Source organism: Prionailurus bengalensis, unplaced genomic scaffold, assembly GCF_016509475.1.
Source record: "Prionailurus bengalensis isolate Pbe53 unplaced genomic scaffold, Fcat_Pben_1.1_paternal_pri Un_scaffold_57, whole genome shotgun sequence".
NCBI lineage: Eukaryota > Metazoa > Chordata > Mammalia > Carnivora > Felidae > Prionailurus > Prionailurus bengalensis.
This window is the reverse complement of record NW_025091159.1, coordinates 115,172-136,861: the sequence shown is the minus strand read 5'-3', so window position 1 is coordinate 136,861 and position 21,690 is coordinate 115,172. Positions and strand designations below refer to the sequence as shown.

Here is a 21,690-nt window from a genome sequence, read left to right as displayed (position 1 = left end):
TCAGGACTCCAGGACATCCTCCCACACTTCACACGGCTTTGTGAAGAAATCCGAAGGAGGGAAGGAGGAAGTGCATTTGACTAACCAAATAGCTCAACCGGTTTTCAGACACATTGAGAAAATACAGAAAATGACAAGTTTCCAAAGATTTGTAGCTGCATAAAGTTTTCTCTTCGTGCCAACAGAAATCATTGCTGCAACCTGCCAGCATACATCTCCTCATGGCCTCCAGTCTTTGTTCCTTGCAAATGAAGACTTTGCTACAAGTGATAAAATTATATTACTGTGAGTTAAACACATACACACGCAAACACACACATGCACACACACGAACACACACACAAAATGGCCACCAGGGTGGCGCAGTAGGTTAAGCGTCTGGCTTCGACTCAGGTCATGATCTCGAGGTTTGTGGATTCGAGCCCTTCGTCCAGCTCTGTGCTGTAAGCTAGGAGCCTGGCGCCTGCTTCTGATTCTGTGTCTCCCTGTCTCTCTGCTCCTCCCCTGCTCACCCTGTCTTCCTCTCTCAAAAAGGAACAAACATTAATCAATCAATCAATCGATCATTACATAACCCAAGGAAAGCTCTCTGAAGGGACCGTGTTGCAGCTGGGAGACAAAGCACAGGGAATGCTGTCTGCATGAAAAGCAGGGAGCTTCTGGGAGCAAAGAGAGAAGCCGGCTGCAATTCTAATGAACAGTAATGGTTACTGCCCAGAGATGAAGACACCAATCCGTCAAGCCACTGACTCCCCACCAACTCCCAGAAATGATACAGCAGCCTCGACAGGCACCCCACGGTTAGACATTACAGAGCAGAGAAATAAAGTGCCCTCTTTCCCTAGAAACAAGCCAGTCTCAAGCATATGCCACTTACATCCATGAGCCACTCTGTCACACACAAGAACCACAGGGTCCCCGGCATCCCATCTACACATCCATTTCGACAAGCACATCACTGAGCCCGGCCCAGGCTCAAGGGGAGGCCTTAGATTCCACCTCTCAAAGGGAGTCGTAGCGAAGCACCTACCTCCCATCGTGACGTTGATGTCATCATAGGCCACTTTTCAGCAAGTCTACGATGTCCCCACTTGTAGGACGCATCCTGATGTCACAGGAATCAAAATGTGAAAGCAGGGCCAAGATGGAATCGGCACTTGCACGCTGGTTTGTGATGGGAGACATGTCTCCACTGCCAGTGCAGCTCAAAGTTCGAACCCGGGCTACTTTACGTTCCAAAGTGAGGGCCAGGGAGCAGTCATTCCAGGCTGAGACCATCTATCGCACGGAGGGGATCCCTAAACAACCACTAACGTTTTCTATTCTAGAAACTTCTGCACAAATGCCAAAGGAAGATGTACAGTAAACCTTCATGAATGCATCACCCATCTTCCACCAGTATCAAACCACATGGTCACTTAATCATTGATGCATACCCTGACCTAACCCAGGGCGTCGAATTCCCAGACGGTGGGTGAGTGCACGTGTAAATACTGGGACATACGGTGGCACCGTGAGCCCTTTGTGTTGTCCTCCTTGCAATCCACGTGGCTGAGCAATACATATCGCTTTATTACCTAGATGCCACCGGGTAAATCTGAAATGGATTTGCCAGGGCTCACACTGGCCACAAATGAGTTTGTAGGGAAGCAAGGGGAGGAAATGGTTAGAATAGTATCACATGGGGTAGGGAGGGGAGTAAAAACCAAGGTGGGGGCAGCCACAGTTTCTCTTGAAATAATGAGTGTGGTGGCACTTTGGGCAAAACGTTAAAAACAGGGGCCCCTGGGTGGCTCAGCTAGTTGAGTGTCCAACTTCCGTTCAGGTCATAATCTTACCATTGGTGAGTTCAAGCCCTGCGTCAGGCTCTGTACTGAAAGCCAAGAGCATGGAGCCTTTTTTGGATTCTGTATCTCCCTCTATCTCTGCCCCTCCCCCAGTCACATTCTGTGTGTGTGTCTCTCTCTCCCTCTCAAAAATAAACCAACATTAAAACATTTGAAAAAGTAAAAAAAACAGGGTCACTCAGCTGCCACTCAGGGGAGTATACAACTCTTGTAGGAGGGTCATGGGTCTGTGCAGACGTTGCTTAAAATCTTAAAAAATAAATCGAAATTAGGGGCACCTGGGTGGCTCAGTCTGTGTAGCTTCTGACTCTTGATTTCAGCTCACATCATGACCTTTTTGTTGGTGAGAGTTGTGTCCCATGTCGGGTTTGTGCTGACAGTGAGGAACCTGCTTGGGATTCTCTCTCCCTCTGTCTCTGCCCCTCCTCCTCGTCTCTCTCTCTCTCTCTGTCCCTGTCGAAATGAACACAACTTTCACAAAATTTAAAAGGTAACGTAAAAAAGAAAATAAGGTGTTGGAGATGAAGACATCCTCAACCCTCTATTTGTGCAACGTGACAATCCCTTAGTCACTGCTTTAATTACAAGTTAAATTTTTTTATTTTTTATTTTCTTTTACGTTCATTTTGAGAGCAAGCACTTGCGTGAGCGGGGGAGGGAGAGAGAGAATGCCAAGCAGGGTCCGTGCTGTCAGCGCAGAGACCGATGCCATGCTCAAACCGCACAAACCGTGAGATTATGACCTGAGCCGAGATCAAGAGGCAGACGCTCAACCAACTGAGCCACACAGGCACCCCTAGTTAATGATTTTTAAAGCAATTTCCATTATTTTGTTCTCATTATAAGTTTAAAAATAGCTTTTACTTACTTTTCTGAGAGCATCCTGGCCTGGAAACCAGAGCCATGGCGCTAAGGCCTGGAGGCTGGGCTGTGGGGCACCCCTCAGCGCCAGTGGAGAAAGGTTCTGTTCGCCTCCTCTGAGGATGGCTGGCCGGCCACACCAAAGACACTCCAAGCCAGTGGGACGGTGGCCACCGGTTGCACAGGAGAGGCCAACGTACCCTCTAACTGCTGGATGTGCCCCGGTGCGTGTCCCCGAAACCCTGTGTGCATCCTCTCTGTGGCAGGGAGGGAAGGAACCGTCCCAGAGTCAGCTGAGCGACAGGGATCTTGTGCCAGAGCCTCATGAGTTGGCCTGGTGGTGGCTGCCAGCCCCCGGTGCGGGCAGACCCTCCCGCCTGCCACACCGGCTGGTGTAAGACTCAGCACTGGGTCTGAGCTTCGGGAGAAGCAGCCTAGTGGGTGCCAGGGGCTGAGACGATGGGGAAGGATGCAGCCCTGGGCACTTCTTGGGACCTTGAGAGGACAGCAGCAGGACAGGAAAGCCCACACACAGGATGGAAGAGGAGTGGAGACTGGGTGGAAAGCACGCGCCTGTACACACATGCGCACACGCACACACTCCAGTCTCCTGGGGTCCTGGAGGAAGAGCAGCCTCAGCTGGCCCTGACCGTGGAAGAGTCGCCCTGCCCTGTTGGCCTATTGCCTGGGCCCCCGGCTGCACTGATTCCGGGGCCGCCACCCTAGGGTCTGGGCACTTGGCCCTCCTGTGGAGGACACCCCGGTCCTGAACTTCCACTTCCAGCTGTGGTATTCTATCAGCTGGTTTCCACACTACTACTTCCACGTGGCACAAGTGCCTTCATGGCCCCGTGCACCAGAGAAATCCACGGCAGCCACTTCTCAAGTCAATGGCAGCTTATTCTCACTAGTCTTTATTGGCAGTGGGAAACGCTCCACTACTGCCTTGAAAGCCAGCAAATAATTCCGTGATAAAAATAGTTCAAAGTAGACGGTACCTACTCTGTCATACAATCAGGAAGTTCACAAAAGATTAATAGAAAGACACAGGGAAACTGTCAAACGTCCAATGTAAAGAGACATGTCGTTTCTATCTCTGTACCAGCTGCATAAGAAATAAGGCACCATGATCTGAGCACATTCCTGGGTGGCTTTTTTATATGCCACCTCAAAATTATAAGTTACGTTGGCTACTTGGATAACCTGAAATGGCTGTCTCCTCAAAATCTACACATGGAGATGGGGCGCCTGGGTGGCTCAGTCACTTAAGCGTCCGACTTCAGCTCAGGTCATGATCTCACAGTTTGTGAGTTCGAGCCCCATGTCGGGCCCCGTGCTGACAGACAGCTCGGAGCCTGGAGCCTGCTTCGGATTCTCTGTCTTCTCCTGTCTCTGCAGCATCCATGCTCATGCTCTGTCTCTCTCTCTGTCTTTCAATAATAAAGCAACATAAAAAAATTAAATAAAATCCACAAATGGAAAATGAGGTCCACTCCTTAAACTTGTTTACAAACAAATCTAAACAGCTGATTTCCGTAAGAACAATAAGGCCTTTATTAGAGTTGCACTACATTGTTTCCAGGATCTTGCATCTTGCTCTGTGCTGAGCACCCAGCACCCTGGCCCGAGGTGGGAGACCAGTGCACCCTGATTGGTCCTCTGAGAGTTCTGCTGCCAGGGGTCTAAGGTTCGGGTTGGGGGGGAGAAGGGGGCGGGCAGGGTTTCGGGGAAGAGGTGGCCAGGTTGCCCCACCCAGGCTTTCTGGGGCCTCAGCTCCCAGGTTGTGCGGGTCACTCCAGGCAAACTGCCCAGGCCCCCAGGGACCAGGCTCAGAAACAGCATACCGGCCTGGGAGATTTTCACAGTGTTTCCATCAGCTTTCCACTCCAAGTTTCTTTAGCTGATAGTTAACACCAGATATTTTTACTCTGTTCACACTGCAGAAGAAAGCATTTCTTGCTAGAAAAAGTGTAGTTAAGGTGAGTCATTAAAATACAATGACAATTGCTGCAAATTAAGTCTGATTATATCAAAACCATGGGTGTAGAGCTAAGGGACATTCGTAAAGGATAATGCAGGCTGTGTCACGGTGATTTTGCAAACGTGGTAAAATCCTTTTCTCTGTCAGGGTTTCTTAACAAACAATTAAACAATGATGATTACAATACGTGCACAGGTTATAAAAGCCCTGTATTTGTCGTAGGATTTATACATACAACCATGAGAGTACATACACTTGAAAGACTAAACTGAGATATAACAACATCAATTGATTCCAAAGGATATTTATAGCCCGGATATACATGAAAGTAACGAACTATCTATAGGGAGTGACAAAGTTACAGAAATGTACGAAACATTAAATGCTAAATGAGTTTCTCGATCCTATTCACGAATTTTTCAGTAATTAAATACTGTAATAAAATATCTCAGCGTCCATATAACAAGGATTAACAGATGAAAGATCTGGTTGAAGTTTCAAATGTAGTCACTGCTGGGCTCTGCGTGCTGCAAGACCATCGGTAGAAGCAGTGTGGGTAAACTGCAAGATAAAGGAAAGAATCAGTCTTAAGACATCAGCCCGAAAAGCACCTTCCAGGGCCCCAGGTGGGGCCTAGCACGTGCCCCCCCTCCCCAAAGACCTTCCTGGCTGAAGAGATTTGAGAATCTAGAGAACATATGAAGCATTTTGCATTACCAATGAGAATTATTCGATTGAGTTCATACTGGCTTAAGACTGAAAGTTACCAAATTAAAAAAAAAAAAACAAGATGAAGGAATCAATCAACTATTCTTTTTTTTTCAGGATTTTAAGTAATCTCCACTCCAAAATGGGGCTCAAACTCACTACCCTAAGTTCAAGTGTCATAGGCTCCACCTGGCCTCCAGCCAGGAGCTCCCAACAATCAAACACTGTGGCTGAGACAGGAAAACAGAATGAGAGGAGAACAAAGCCCACCCCCGAGGCCCTCAGATCAGGGAGAAGAGGGCTGGGCTCCGGGGCCCACACCCGAAATCTCCAAGTTCAAACTCAGCCCCTCAGAGGGCAATGTGCTTCCACTTTTAAAAGCTAATCTCTCAACTGAGAGGCCACCAGCGTCACTCACGTGAGGACTAGAATCCTCTTGGGCCTGGTTCATTCAAGAAGGTGTGCGTAAAACAAGCCAGCCAGGGCCTGCTGACCTAGGAGCTCCACCAGACCAGGCAAAGGCCAGTGCCACTTGCTCCCGAACGACCGGGAAGGTCAGCTCAGACCTGGAAAATCTCCTACTGCTCTGACAGCAATCCTGCCTCCCTACCACAAAAGACATTAGCAGACACTGAAGCCAAACTTCTTTTTTTACGAAAAGAGTGGAAATACAGTTTTCTCCGGAAAAACTGAGAACACACCAACCTCTTAAGTGTAAGCACACAAACACCAGAATCCTCTTAGCAGGTGTAGAGAAGCTCATGTGTGTGTGTGTGTGTGTGTGTGTGTGCATGTGTGTGTGTGTGCGTGTGCGTGTATGTGTGTGTGAGTCTGTCTATGTGCGTCTGCGTGTCTGTGTATTTCTGAAAGTCCCTAAGTGAGCCTGCTGCGGCTGTCCTGGCTCACATGGACATTGCGCAGACAGGACACGGGGTGTCCGACTGTGGCCTGCATGGACGGTGCCCTCTACTCACCAACAGGAGGTGTCGGCAGGATTAAGACATGACTGCCTGAATCTAGCCTCTGTGGTGCAGATACTATGCCTGCTCCAAGCAACACAAGGGGCAGCGTGCAAATGCAGCCTGCGGTTAGTCTTGAAATAGCACATGAGGGCACAAATACAGCCACACACATTCCAAACCACAGCAGCAACCACTGAGGGCTCCCGGGGCACTTCTGAGTGGGGTTCTCTCCACCCGCAAGCAGCCGGGGGAGTCCCCGGGAGTTCACTCTCAAATAGCAATGGGGCAGTAGAGGCCATGAAAACACTTTCGCCGTGTCCATCTGCCATCTTGTGAAAGAGGGGCCAGGGCTGCCCATCACATACGTAGCTCTGCAAGTGTCGCTCTGAGGCTGGTCCAACGCTCTGAGGACACCCACGATGCCTAGTTGTAGTAGTTGAGAGAATACGCTAATATTCCATCAGATAGAAAAGTTAAAAAAATCTCTTTCACTGTGAAACTTTGATAAGCAGAAGTGAGGAGTAACCTTAGATCATTTGAGCCTGAGCATGCCATAGCATCTGAACGCCTTGTTACATATTAAGTCGGCCATTCTCCATCAGTGTTCACATTCCAACCCAAGAGCCTCCCATACCTCCGCCAAGAGGCTGGGGCAGAGCAGCACGTCACATACAGACCAGCAGCATCTTCTCTGGCTGCATAGAGGACAGAGAGGAAGTGACCCAGAAGCCTGCAGGGAGAGTCTCTGCTGACCCAGCAGGTAAGTCAACAGTGTCTTGATCTACATTGCTATCTCTAAGAAGGTGCCCTCCTGAAGCTTCTATCATCATCCTGGGAAATTACAGGACACATTGTGAAATGAAAACCAAAAATATATAGTAAGGTTACCAGCCCTTTAAAATGACCTCACTCTGCAAGTTTGTTTACAGCTGTTTACCCCCATTCCTGACAGCCATTGGGGGCCCCCTGCCCAGACGGCCGCCCCAGGCGGTAAAGGGGGGCAGGGCCATATTTGTGCCAGGACCCTGACCGGGCACAAGTCAGGACAGTCCTGGGCTGACTGGACCTGCCGCACTGTCTTTGTGAAATCACCTTCCTGCTATACAAGATACTACCTTTTTGTTTTCAAAACAGTCTTTAAGCTGCGGACAGTGCTACACGCTAGGACAGTCCCACCGCACCCTTTCACGTGTCCTATTCTCGTCACACTCGAGTGTTCTTATGGCAACGAAGACAGTCTTAAGTAGTGGTGTGGGAGTAAATCAGTCCTGGTGTTGTATAAGGAGAAATCAACACTTCGTGTCTTTTTAAATAAACGACTGTAACCTTCCCCCAGAGCACAGGGCCCTGGACTGCAGAGAGACCTCCAGCCGCCCCCAAAGGCAACTTACAGGCTCTATTGCCAGGCTGCCGTCAATGTGTTATGATGTGAAAAATATTTCTCAAGACTATCAAAAGTCAAATACCAAAAGGAAAGAAACCAAACTCCTCACCTCTGGTAAAATATTGGTTTCTCAATAGCTCGTTGGTTTGGGTGTTTTTTACGTTTTTGCAGGTACATTTATGTAGTTTTGAAAGAGACACAAACAGTATGAGTTGTGGAAGGGCAGAGGGCTAGGGAGAGAGAGAATCCCAAGCAGAATCCCCATTGTCACCGCTGAGCCCAACGGGAGGCCCAAACTCACGAAGTGTGAGATCATGACCTGCGCTGAAAGCAAGACTCAGATGCTTAAATGATTGAGCTACCAGGCACCCCTGTTTGTTAGATTTTCAGAGAGAGAGGGAGAGAGAGAGAGAGAGAACGATTGTGTGTGAGTGAGATAGGGGCAGATAGAAAGGGTGACAGGGGACCCAAAGCAGGCTCCACGCAGACAGCAGCCAGCCCAATGCTGGCCTCAGACTCACAAGCAGTGTGATCATGACCTGAGCCAAAGTCAGACACTTAACCAACTGAGCCACACAGGCGCCCCGAAGCTCATTTGCTAATAAATTAAGAGCTAAGCTTAACTTGTAAGGTAAAATTATCTCCGCATTTGGAAGAGTAGTCTGGTACATGATTCCTACAAACATAATAATCTACGTTCCTGTTTTTTTTTTTTTTTGATTTTACTTTTAGGAAATCTCTACCCCCAACACAGGGCTCAAAGTCACAACCCAGAGATTATGAGTCACGCTGTCCTCTGACTCAGCCAGCCAGGCATCCCCAAATATAATACTTAACAGTTAACGCAAATTTAGAGATCATTAGGCTGAAAACTTATTTCACCAACCCTTTGGTCAGTCCCCATGACCAAAAGGTGGTTCAACTCCCATTCCAAGATAGTACGAGGCTGAAGTCACGAGCCAACACCCCAAAAGTTATGTCAATCTAAAGGATGACAACATATTGCAATAGCGTCGAAACCAAGACTTCAAACTCAAAACAATACCCATTGAATCCTAATAGTGTATTTTCAATCAGAGATGTTAATGTGGAGTCCATTAATGGGCTTGATTTACTTATCTTTGAGAGGCAGAGAGACAGCATGAGCAGGGGAGGGGCAGAGAGAGATGGAGAGAGAGAATCCCAAGCAGACTCCAAGTTGTCGGCACGGAGCCCGACTTGGGGCTCGACGCCACCAACTAGGAGATCATGACCTGAGCCCAAAGCAAGGGTCGAGCGCCGAATCATCTGAGCCCCCCAGGAAGCCCACAGGAATGGGCCTTTGGGGAGAGGGGTCCATGCTCTCCGGGAAATTAGACAAGGGTGCCGTGGAGGGGGGTTTGCAGTGGGGACACTGAGGGCATTCCCAAAGGTGTACAGTGTTCTGTAGAAGGATCAAAAGATTCCTGATTCTCCACTGAGCCCATGAGTCAAACAGAATTCCACAGGGAAATCAGAAACAGAAGCCATGAAACTTCCACGTGGCACACGAAGCAAGAGTGTTTCTCTCTCCACATAAGAGCTAAACGCACGCCAGTCTCCCGAGCCTGTGAGGGGAAGGGACAGGCAGAGCTCAGGCAGGAGGAGGCAGCACCGAGGACTCCGTGCCGCGCAAAACAGACCGGGTTTGGGGAGAGAGGACTAGCTGTGCGGTGAAGCTACGCGCTGCCTTGCTCCAATACAGGTTGCGGGGTCTCCAGCAGGAGAGCAGTGGGCGGGTGCAGACGGCCCGGTGTCACCTGTGTGTTCTGGGTCGGGATCTGCACCAGAAGCGCCAGGGCGGTGACATCGAAGGTCCCGTCTAAGGCCATCAACGTGCCGTGAACGCCACCGTCTACGCGATTGTTGGCCTCCTCTTTAAGGCCAATCGATAGGACCCAGCGAATCACCGGGTCCTTCCTCCAAACCAGCACCTCTGCCGACAGTAAACACCCATGGCCACGGTGGCTGCCGAAAGCTCTCTCCATCACATCCACACCCTGTGATGCAGGACAAGGATCTCCGCTCTGTGCCCCAAGCCTATGCTTCAGCTGCACACTCCGGGTGTTCTGGAAAACCTTCCTCCCGTCAGACAACACTGTTGGCCCCGAGCCTGGGCACCTTGTCACTTCAACACAAACGTCTCAGTTCTAATCGCAAAGCCCGCTTTGTGGACTCAGTTGAAAATCAGAGAAACCTGCAAAGACTCCCCAGCATATGAAGAGACTGTGACGGGACACCTCACTTTCATGCAAAGTAATAAATATTGCATCTCCTTTAGGAGACATCGAAAAATCACCAGATGATTCACTAGTTACTTCTGGTGAAAGACTGCTTCTGTCAACTGTGAAGAGATTTAAAATGAAGTACACAGTACAGGAAACACATATACCCAGTTCATTTCCAAGGTCTTTCACTAGGTAAAATAACAGTTGTTCAAACACATGGACACGCTTAAAACACTTACAGATCGTGATTACATTTCTCTGTAAGAACTCTGTAAGAACTCTGTAAGAACTCTGAGACTCATTCTCCTGAGGCGGACATTGTCAACACTAGGCACCTTTCGTGGAGCCTTATGGGGCTCTACCTCACCGCCACCTCCCTGAGAACTTCACTCCTCATAGCCCACTGTACCCAGAAGCCTTACCAGAAACAGTCGGTTAACACATATTTTATAAGTGACGTGTATATGCTGTATTCCTTCATAAAACAAGGTAAATGTGATTAAGAAAACCATAAAGAGGGGAAAATACGTTTACAATACTCTACTGCATGGAAACACATAACTTGCATACAAGTGGACCTGATCTTCAAACCCTGGCTGTTCAAGGGTCAACCGTATGTTTCTGGGACTGGCCATGCATGTCCACAGAGACCACAGTATGATCCACTCTCAGACACTGCGTTATACCTATGGTAACCCAGAAGCCAAGTCAGCGATTTGAACATCTCAGCCCCGGAGAAAGTCACCTACACACACTCTGTGAAACTGAATCAAATGCTGGGGCAAACGACTCAATAAACGCTGTCCTCATATGACCAAGTACTTAAACCGTACCTCCCGAAGATGACAAAAGAAACGTAGGAAACACAGTGAAATGTTTTGGCCAATTTTGTGACCTCTGGACTTACAAGACATACACATTTCTGGGAGCAGTGGGTGTGAGAGCCAGAGGGCACTTTCACGAATCTTAATGTTTTCATTACAGAAAGTATAAGGATGTGGAAGAAAACACACCGGCAACATCTAAGGGACCGAATTTTCCCAGCATGGTTCCAGGAGCAAAAGGCCCTGGAGGCCTTTTTATGTCCGTGGAGGACATAATACTGCTTTGCAGCTATAGAGTCTATTGAACAAACGAACAGCTACTGCTTTAAAAACAGGTACAGCTGAAAAGTGCTCAGCAAGGTGACAAGAAACACAATGCTTATTTTTTAAAGTTTTTGGTGTTTTTCAGCTTGTCCGCCCAATTTGCTGAGTCCCAGGGCACCTTGGGAAGGGTTTTCAATTCAGTGGCTCCAATCCAGTGGCTGTGGGGAAGCAGAGTGATGAAATGGGAGGTGGGGGGTGTCCACAGCCACGTGAGGTCTCCCGACACGGGGAGGGGTCTGCAGGCAGAGAGACCACGGATCTAGAGGAATGAGGCCAGTAAGACCACCCACACGCTGGAAACACGCAGGGGACACCAACCTGGTCAGGCAGGCTCGTCGCTAGCGTGGCTGGGGTGGACCTTTTGTCTTCTGGTGAGCAACCAGCGGATGGATTTTGTGATGCCCTTCTTCTTGGGGGCGTTGGTCAGTGAGTCCTGGCTATTGCTAGTTTTGCTGAGGCTGCTCAAGGGGCCATCCCGAGAGCCTGGGGATCTGGGGGACGCACAGGAGAGCATCTTCCACGCGTGCTCGTCACACGACACACCGCCCCACGTGATTAGAAGCACAATCCCCCAGCTTCTAGGGAGGGCTGCGCCCTGGGAGCTGACACTCTCTCCCTCCCAAGTATATCTGGAGTCCAAGCACCTTGGGTTGAGAACGCTCGGCACCCCACCCTGGCCGTGACCCGGGAGCACGGAGGACATGCACACCTGAGCCACCCCAGGACGTGGTGCGAGGAACAGAGAGGCTGCTGGAGCTGCCTGGTGGGGGTGGGGGGAAGAGAGCATGGCTCCTGACAGCCCCACAGGGCACAGTGCGGCCCAGGGGAGGAGCCCTAGGGAGCATGTCACCCAGGATCCACCGGGAGGAAAAGGGAGGTCTCAGGACGGCTGGTGCGTAGGATCTGAGCAAACGAGGCTGCCCTACAGCCACCAGCATCACAAGACTCTGGTCTTTTCCCCCTGCCTTTTGCTCTGCTGGCCACACCCAGGGCACCCAGGCAGGTATCCCAAGAATGACGTGCACGTAAACTCGGTTCATTGGCCTCTCTTTGGAATCGCTGTTCCGACCCTTTCTCCCCCATGTAGAGATCAAAGGTTTCTCAGAGCTGAAAACCAGCGCACAGGCATGTCTCCTACGATGCCTGTGCCCCTTACTTTGTGGCGTCCCTGATGTCCTCGTGGCTGGCCTTGTGCAGTGCCCCTTGCTGCAGCCTGTCCAAGCTCAGGGACCTCTGGGAAGAAGGAGCTGACGGTACACATCGTGTCCTTGCCGTGCTATCTTGTGACTCTTCCTCCAAAGGCAGCAACTGTGGGGTGGAGAGGAGAGTGACATGAGTTCACCGTGCACCCAGACAGAGGAGCACACAGCCCTGAAATCACAGGCAGCAACTCATTTGAAAAGCTATGAGCTGTGCTTTGTGCAGCGTCCAAAACGACTTCCTAGGATCGGCCTAACGCCAGGCGAAAGGGTGGATTCGCGTCCGGGCAGTGGGCCCACTGAGACCCCCAGCCCATCTGCACCGAGGGGTGTACCCTCCCCAGGACCTCCCACCACCAGGAGCCTGGCCACAGAAGGTAGAGGCGGAGACCCAAACCATGTCACCATACACCACGGCCAGCTGAGAAGGAAGGTGTTTGTTTCCTGACGCCATTCAGGGCAAACCCTGGTGAGCACGGAGCCCTCCCATGCACGATTGTCCAAAGCTCTTTGTTTGGGGGAAGTGGAGCGAGCTTGTGGCCTAATCCACTGTCACCTCTGGTGGCGATGCAAGGCTGGAATCTACGGGGACGTGTGTAAAGTGACAAGGCACCCAACCCCCTGACCCCACACTCGGGTCTGACTTCTGCTTCTCGGGGACATTTCGGTTGATGTTACAAACTGATGGACTCATCTGCAGCTTACAGACAGTCTGCTCGACACGGTGGAGACACAGCGTCCCTTGGCTGCCGTCACGACAAATGAACCCCTTCAGACTCCATTTTTCCTTGTGTGACAGGCTGTGGGTCTGCGGCTATGTGGCTGTGGGCCCTGGAAAGGACCGTGGGGCCACGGACCCGCCAGCGTTACGACCCTTGACAGGTCCTGGTGGTGAGGCAGGGCCGGATCTCACGAGACACACGTGTAGGACTGGTGAGACAGGCACAGCCAACTGGGTTTGTACCAGGGCCTCCGAAGCTGCATGGGGCTCGGGACACCCATGGCGGTCAGCACCAAGTGGAGCTGAGCTCAGGGAAGACACAAGCTTAACCAACAGCTCCAAAACACCTGCCTCCTCTCCTGATTTCCTGACAATCATCAGACAACAAAAGGCTACCTTAACAGGCTACAAATTATCCACATAAAACCAAACAGGGTCAGACTGGCTCAACACAAGTAGGTTTCATACCCAGGTGGAAGCAAGGATATGGAGAAAACAAACCCAAAAGGGAACAGGACAGGGAGCCACACTAGCGACCAGGCTATGAGGTGAGCAGAGACGGAGGGTTCCGGGAGCACACCCTCCCCTGTGTCACAGCGCAGTCCACACACAGGCCCCCGCCCAGCACTGGGTCCTGCCAGACTTGTGCCTATGGGCCATTTCAGTCTCAACCAAAACGGGAGGCTCCCGCCAGGCTGGGAAGTGCAACGCCCGTGCTGGCCCTGTCTGCATGGACCTGACGCCCACTGCCCGTACACCTAGACTTCATCCCCCAAAACCTCCAAAGAGCCCTCCAAGTAGCCATCAGTGAGCTGCGGGAGCAGGCCGTCCTGCCTGGGTGTTCATCACACGACCCTCTGTTCCTTGAGAAAGTCTTGCTACCGAAGAAAAGGCAGCACGAGCCAGCAGAATGCAGGGCGTGCTCTGTGCCCCGGCGCCGATGTGAGCTCCTGATCTCTGAGGACCGTGCACCGAGGGGCAGGGTGTGGACACCCCCAGGGCCATGAACCTTTCGCTGTCCTCCCTTACCAGGAGACCAAAGCAGGAAAAAAAGACGGTGATGAATACACCCCGGTCACAAAACAACCAGGGACCGAACTGGCACTTGAACGCAAGAATTCAACTGAACGGACACACCGTCTGTGCAGTGGAGGGGCTCCCCCAGCTGCCGCCCAGCTCTGTATCAGAGGCACGGCCCTGTCAGCGCATGGCTGGGAAGGTCTGGGATGGGGGTCCGGTCCAGGGAGCAAGGCATCCCAGTTATGAGGCGGACTCTCTGGTCGAGGGTTCCGTCCCGAGGCACGGCGCTTCCCCATGAGAATGGGCACACCCACATCATTGTCCTCTGGACACAGGAGGTGGCCTGTCCCAGCAAGGGCACTGTAAATGGGAGAAGGGCGCCCGAGCAAAGGTGGGGTACGTGGCAGAGTGGTGTCGTGGCCAGTGTTTGCCCTGCAAAGTGTCCTCATGCACAGGACCCAGGCTCTCAGGCTCTGGTTGCACATCTGGAAATGGGTAACCACACAAGCTGTGGCTCGCGGGGATGTCTGTGAGGGCCAGGTCACAGGATCCTAAACCACTGCACACACCAGGTGGCGAACCCTAAGAGCTCTCTGAATGCTGCTGGCTACGGCTGTCAAAAGTGGTGATCTCGAAATCGAAACTCTATGCCTCTGCTTCAGTAATTTCTCTTCCTAGAAACTTCTATGTCTCATGGAACTAAGTACGCAGCGCAGCGAGCAAGACACAAACGAGAGACAACGGTGAGCTCTGGTGGCCGTCGCAGGTACCGTGGAAACCGCACGCCGCGCTCGAGCTCCCAGTGGCTCCTGTACTTCCCCGCACACGCCAGCCGCTCGTCCTTACCCAGCTGTGGTGCTCACTGTGAAGAGACGGGCACTCTCCCCCACACCACACACAAACACAGCTAGGTTGCACTACGAAACACTTTCGCTTTCTCCGATGCTTCCTTACATCACTAGGCTGACAGAGGCATGCAAAGAAAGGAAGAGAAATCAGATTTACTGCACACTTGGAAGCTACAATTTCCAAGACCAAACGAGGCAAACATATTTTAAAGAGAACAACAGGACGGATATAATCGAGAGAAGATTTAGAAACAACCACGCCTGGAAGCAGCACTTTGTTCCACCACACATCTGAATGTAATAGGTTATTCGACATTTACCAGAGACACTACCAATTATCACTCAGGGATGGAAAACTCCATTATAACATACACGACTTATTAAAACATGGCATCTTGTAGAACAGAGACATCTAACAGGTGCCTATTCGAAACTTTCCTGTAACTGTTCTCCTTGTTGAAAACCAAGTTACACTTTTACAGTATCACCCTAGGGGATGCCGAAGTTCCCGCAACACCTTGGATAACACCAAACAAACCCACTCTGTTAATGCCCTGCTGGACGTGAATGTGAAATCCTGACCTAGAATTTGATTGACAACCTCTCACAAATCACTGTGCTGGTTACAGGAGGGTGTCCTGGGCAGGTACGTGATAAAAACGGGCTCAGGGGCAGGTGCCGGCTTCACGTTGTAGGAGTCCTGAGTTTCAGTGTAGAAGGCAGTACTTGTGCTCAGTAAGCCCATGAGATTTGGAGTCCTGAACACGAGTGTCGGCACCGCAAAGCGTGCTGTCTGTATCGAGCTTCCGTTCGTCTATGCTCAGTGCCTTATCTCTTTTGAAGAAACACTTCGTTTACAAATTATTATCTGGATCATACCCGTATCCTCCTGTACTATACAGTGATACGCTAACGACAATTTATGACTATTGGGGCAAAACCCCACTCTCTAATGACAAATGAAGATACAGGAGAAACAACACGAGCCAGCCACGAGTGACCACAGACGCTCCAGGGCAAAACAGCAAAATGACAAAACACAAACCACAGAACTTTTACCCTGTGTCTCCTTCCAGCTAGCACTGCGTCTCTGCTCCCAACCAGAGTTCAAGTCCTCCAGAAAGCTGCCCCTACTGTGTCTACACAGACTCTGGAACTCTGGCGAGTGGGCTTTAGCGCAAGGGCTCCTGGACCAGACCACCGTGGTCCTCGGCCTCCACCTTGCCTGGCCCCACCCAGCACGACCAGGCCACCGGGCTCCCTTTCCCTGAGCACCTGGCTCACTGAGACCAAGCTCACCGCTTGGTCTCTGCCAGTTCTGTCTCTCTCTCTCCACTGCCACACTGGGCAGTGCCCAGAGAGCCACCCTTGCACTCTGGGGCTATCCACAGGTGCCCATCTAGGGACTTGTCAATCATCTGTCAAACAGAAATAGATAACTAACACACATATCACCTTTTACTTCCCATTCGCTGCTGGTCTCCCCTCACTACACTGTGCACACATAGGGGTGCAGGCCTCTCCTCTGACTTTTTATCTATTTATTGTTTTCTTTGTTTTATTTCAAGTGGGGGAGGAGCAGAGAGAGGGAGAGAGAGACAATCCCAAGCAGGCTCCAGGCGCGGTCAGCGCAGAGCCCCATGCGGGGCTGCGGGGCTCCGGGTCTCGATCTCACAAACCCAGAGATCGTGACATGAGCAGAAATCAGCAGTCGGACGCTTGACCGACTGAGCCACCCGGCGCCCCTCATCTGGGTTTTTCAGTCATGCTGCACCCTAGCTCTGGGACGATATCTGCACCAAACTTGTTCCATGACTACAGGTGCTCAAAACTTACACAAATATATAAAAATATACGCGGCTGAAGAGACAAAGGACAAAAGTACTTAAACTCCAAAGGTGAATTCTTTGTTGTTTAAGGATGAATACACATGTTCATTTAACCTTCGTTAGCGTTTCAAACCCTTACTACTTTGCATTGTGCTGTGCTTAACACTAGGTCCTATCTGAATCCACATTGCTACTTTACACAAAGAAAGAACAAAAGCTCTCAAAAGTAAATTCTAAGGCAGCAAAAGAAGAATGGGGGAAGGGGAAAAGAGAAAGCAGCCTATCAGTCCTTTAGTTCCAGAAGAGCCTCACAGACAGAGGAAAAGGCAGGAGACATTGGAGCAGGCAGGTGGGTCCCACGAGAGCCCCCAGAGGATGGAGGTCCTTGCCTTGGAAGGCTCATGTCGCAGACGGGCCACACGGCCTTTCCGGTGGCGCCGCAACACCGCGCTGCTGCTGCTGCTGCTGCTGGCATCCGTGGGGCTGTCCGCCAGACGGAACCTGGAAGCTGGGATGCTGCCGACGTGCGTCCGCCTGAAATACGGAGGAAAACAATCAAACAAACACGCACACACACACCAAGGTTGTTATCTAAAGAAAAGTGGACTTTGTCAGCCAGGCCAGAACCCATCCATTGGGAAAATGAGGTCAGAGAAAAAGGTCTCCAAGGAAGGCGTCTTTGCCCCTGGCTCCAGTGCAAGCCCGCTAGCCGGGCCCTGTGGAGACAGGGTCTCCCGGGCCCAGCAGGTGCAACGCATCCCCGCGGCCCAGACGTCCCCGAGGTGGAGCAGCGCCTGCCCCCAGTCAAGCTGTCGTCCTGCGTGTCTGCACCACCTCCTGCCCAACTGACCGGAAAGCACTCCTATACGTCCCTCTGGCCTTCACCTGCCATCGGCCCACGTGTGCCAAGGCCCTTGCTGTGATGCCAGGTGACCCCAGGTTTTCCTCCACCAGCCACTATCGGGCGCCCCAGGGGCAGTCGCAGCAGGATCCTCGGGAACCACACCTCGCAGCTCCCGTACACAGGAGGTGGCAATGCGCCCGGTGTTTCCAAGGCAAAAGCGTCTCTGGCCTCTGTGCAGTTAGACTAACAGACAAATGTCCCCCTTGGCCACAGAAGTCTCCAGAAAAGTTCCATGGAGCCCCGAGCCCCTAGGGTGGAGTCACTTAATTGGGCTGTCAGCTGCTCCCCTCAGCAAAGGCTCTGGGCACGAAGCTCTGGGCAGCAGCTGTGAAGGAGCACCGGCCAGCGCACGTGCCCGGCCTCAGCCACGGGCTCACCCTCCACACTTGAACCCTGCACGGGAGTCCAGTGGCTCCTTGCTCTCTGGAAAAGAAGAGAGGCTGCCTTCCATTTCACCAATCCTTATGGTCTCGGGAGACAGAACACGCCCATCTGATTCACATCAACTAGAGAGGGGGCCCCTGGCGTCACCCCTTGTGGCCTGGAGACAGAGCCACCACGACAGGGCGTCTCCTCTGTGGTGCTTCAAGCTCTTCTCTGCAGCCTTTCAAGAAACGTCATTGACACGTGCTGCCTCAGGGTACTGATTGCTTCTAAGACAGCCAAGTCGGGACTGCCCGCTGGCCACAACCACCTTCCCCTCCTCTGGTCCCCCCATTCCCAGAACAACTGCTCACCTGAGCTCAGGTGGTCTAGCTTCACCGCTGTGCGGCCACGACACATCGCCAATCGGGGAGAGCCACACACGCCACCCCGCATGGGACCTGGCATGGTTCATGGCTCCACTGAGGTTCGCGTGTGTCCCCTGACTCTGACACCCTATCTCAGGCTCCCTGGCTCCCGACCCCACCACCCTGCACCCAGTCCTATCCCAGAGCTCTCTCCCATCTGCCCCGCCTGCGTGTGGAAGTGGGTCTGACACCTTTCTTTTCCTCTGCAACCCAGACCATGTCATCTTGCTAGAGGACGACACAAACAGAAGACGTGGCTATGAGGTCGTGCCAGGAGGGCTCAGCTTTCCAGCCTGCCTGCCGCCTTCCCAGTCTCGTCCCCACGGCCTCTGGCCACTCACGGCGACACAGCTCCCAGCAGCCTCTCTTCTGCCACCAGACGAGAGAGCACTTTGGGAGACGGCTTCAAACAGACCCTGTTCCTCAGCCGGTCTCCTGCCCGGGGTCTTCTGACCACAAGGCCACCTGTGACCGCGGCCAATGCCTCCGCAACCACGGGAGCACTGCGATCCTCTCTATCTTTCTCCTTGGCCAGCTCACCTCAGGCGGGTGACGGGCGTGGACGTCCCTCTTATGGCAACTGCCCCACGGTGCCACCCTCCAGGGGCCTGCACAGCCCCTTCCCTTGAGAACTCCAACATGCACTCGAGTGGCCTGCACCGCATCCACTGTTTGCTCCCTTGGCCTCCTCACACATACCCGTCTTCAAGCCCTGGAATGGTGACACTCAGCACACTGGTGTCTTGCTGGCGAGGATCTCCGTCAGCCAACCAAGAGGCTGCTCTGTGCCTGGATCTTCCTGGGTGCTTCTCTCTCCGGACACACATTCGCTGTGCCACCAGTACTTCCGTGGACAGGGAGGGCCGCTTGTGACTCTACCTGCACTGACTTCTCTCTCCTACAAGCAGGCTCAACAAGGACAGCCACAGCACACCCTCGACTCTCCCGAGAGCCCCCGTCGGCAGCCGAACAGACCCCAGTGAGGCCTGAGTGGGCCTGCCTTTGGAGCAGGAGCCTCCTTCCTGCACCTAAGGGGGCCTAGTCAGCTACTCGAGGCACTGTCACACCAGAATGACTCTCACATGGTACCCATTTCCTACAAAGAAGCAAGCAAACCTTTTAATACCTCGCTGACAATTACTGTCTGCAGGACGCAGCTCACAAGCCGGCTGACCCACTCCCTCACAGGCGACTCACCAACGTCCCAACAGAGTTACAGCGATTACATGTCATTCTCCAGTCTTTTCAAACATATAAGAAACTGCGAGCACTGCGCTAACCCCACCAATGTCAAGGTGACCTTCACAACCATGGCCACGTGTGCACTCCCATGGTGACCCCACTGGCGTTGCGGAAGGGACCATAGCTTCCAGGGATGCTGGGCCGAACCTGGCACGCTGGACCCCTCCTAGCCCCACACCATCACTGCCACACTCGGTGGAGGGAGGCCGCAAAGAAACCCACCCAAACACGAACAGAACTTGCCCTAACTTCCACTCCTCCTCCCATGGCTGCGAGCTCTGTCATGCCTCCCGGTCTCCTGAGATTCCAAACCTAACCTCTGGAATGAGGTTGTACTTCTCCCTCTTGCCAACTACTAAGCTACCGGCTCCCTGAGCTACATCCAGTCACTCTGCCCATTCGGCCAAAGGATTCCTCTGGAAGATACACAGCAGGTGCCAACATAGGTGTTTGTGAGGTGGTTCATGTTAGGCACGGTGAAGGGCAGTGTCCCCCCCAGCCCCGCCCCATCATCAGTTAGCCGGTCCCTGGAAAATGGATCGCGTCAGACTACAACACACTCAGGGTTATTGTGTGTAACTCTGATCCGGTTCGGGTCATACCATAGCACACCCACGGTTCTACTTTGGAACCATGAGCTGGTTCACGTCATACTGGTGACAGAGGGAAGCCGCCCCCAGCCGCATCTCAAACAGATCTGTGAACCGGGAAGTGTCATACCCGTGGTGAAGCGAAGAGCCTCTCACTCTTGCCCGCTTTAATATGGCCCTCAGTGCTTCCAAGTTCCGTAGAAGGTGATCCTGCAAAGCAGCAAATGACAAGGACACTCACTGCAAGCAAGGTTAACTAGTCTTTGCATCAGGAGTCCGTTCAACACAGAGCACAAACTGGTAGTGGCCAGAGGAGAGGAGAGTAGGGGCGGTGGGCAAAAGAGATGATGGTGATTACGAGGCATCAGCATCCAGATATCAAATAAGGCCGTCACGGGGATGAAAAGCACAGTACAGGGAATACGGTCCGTGATACCCTAAGGACTCTGTATGGTGACACACGGTGACCACAGTGATGGTGACGAGCAAAGAGTCACGTGTGCAATTGTTGAAACCGTATGCTGTCTACTTGAAACTGATACAACACTGTAGGTTCATTAGAATTCAAGAACAAATGGAAAACACTACTAGCATCAAGTGTGCTGAAATGCTGACCATCATAACCACGATGGGTAAATTCAGCAGTTACAAACCCCAAGACCATTCTCTCCAAGAGTCCTCCAGGAAACACCCAGATCACCAAGTGAACGTCCTAAACCCTACTGAACAGTTAGGTCTCAGGCATAGCAAGGTTACAGAGGAGAAACACCGAGCCACTAGGACTTCTTCCTAATTATGTAGAGAGGAGCAGGACTTTCTGGGCGGTGGGGGAATAGCCCTTCTGTGCAATAGGCACGTGCTCCGTCGTGGACCCTCTGCAGCCCAGCCTCACGTCTGCACACGCAGCACCAGGGAGCAAACCGACGAGGAGCTTCGGTCACACAACTAGCCCCTAGGCAGTGCCGTCCCAGGCCGGAGACACCGCCGCACGTGGCTAACTGAGCGCCCAAAATGGGGCTGGTCCCAACCACAGGGGATGGCACTGTGAGATGCCCCGTGGGTTGCAAGGACTGAATGTGGAAAAACATTGTAGAGTAGCTCCTTCATGTCTACACTATTTACATGATACAATAACATGTTGCTTGCATCAGGCTGCATGAAAACTAAACATCACCCGTCTGTTTGACCATTGCAACGTTTTTTTTTTTTTTTAATTTATTTTTGGGACAGAGAAAGACAGAGCATGAATGGGGGAGGAGCAGAGAGAGAGGGAGACACAGAATCGGAAACAGGCTCCAGGCTCTGAGCCATCAGCCCAGAGCCCGACGTGGGGCTCGAACTCCCAGACTGCGAGATCGTGACCTGGCTGAAGTCGGACGCTTAAGCGACTGTGCCACCCAGGCGTCCCT

The 21,690-nt window shown here is 52.1% G+C and overlaps 1 protein-coding gene across 1 annotated transcript in view; it reads right to left on the bottom strand.

The window, feature by feature from the left end:
* Positions 1 to 4,879: 4,879 nt before the first annotated feature.
* Positions 4,880 to 21,690, bottom strand: part of LOC122478386 (liprin-alpha-3-like) — a 33,008-nt gene continuing 16,197 nt past the window's right edge. Inside the window, exons 9-13 of the mRNA XM_043572024.1 lie at positions 20,412 to 20,491; positions 17,144 to 17,288; positions 12,294 to 12,445; positions 11,456 to 11,628; positions 4,880 to 5,250 (exon numbers count right to left, since the gene is read on the bottom strand). Of these exons, the coding sequence (XP_043427959.1) occupies positions 11,460 to 11,628; positions 12,294 to 12,445; positions 17,144 to 17,288; positions 20,412 to 20,491 (546 nt within the window). The 3' untranslated portion in view covers positions 4,880 to 5,250; positions 11,456 to 11,459. The remainder of the gene's footprint in view (positions 5,251 to 11,455; positions 11,629 to 12,293; positions 12,446 to 17,143; positions 17,289 to 20,411; positions 20,492 to 21,690) is intronic.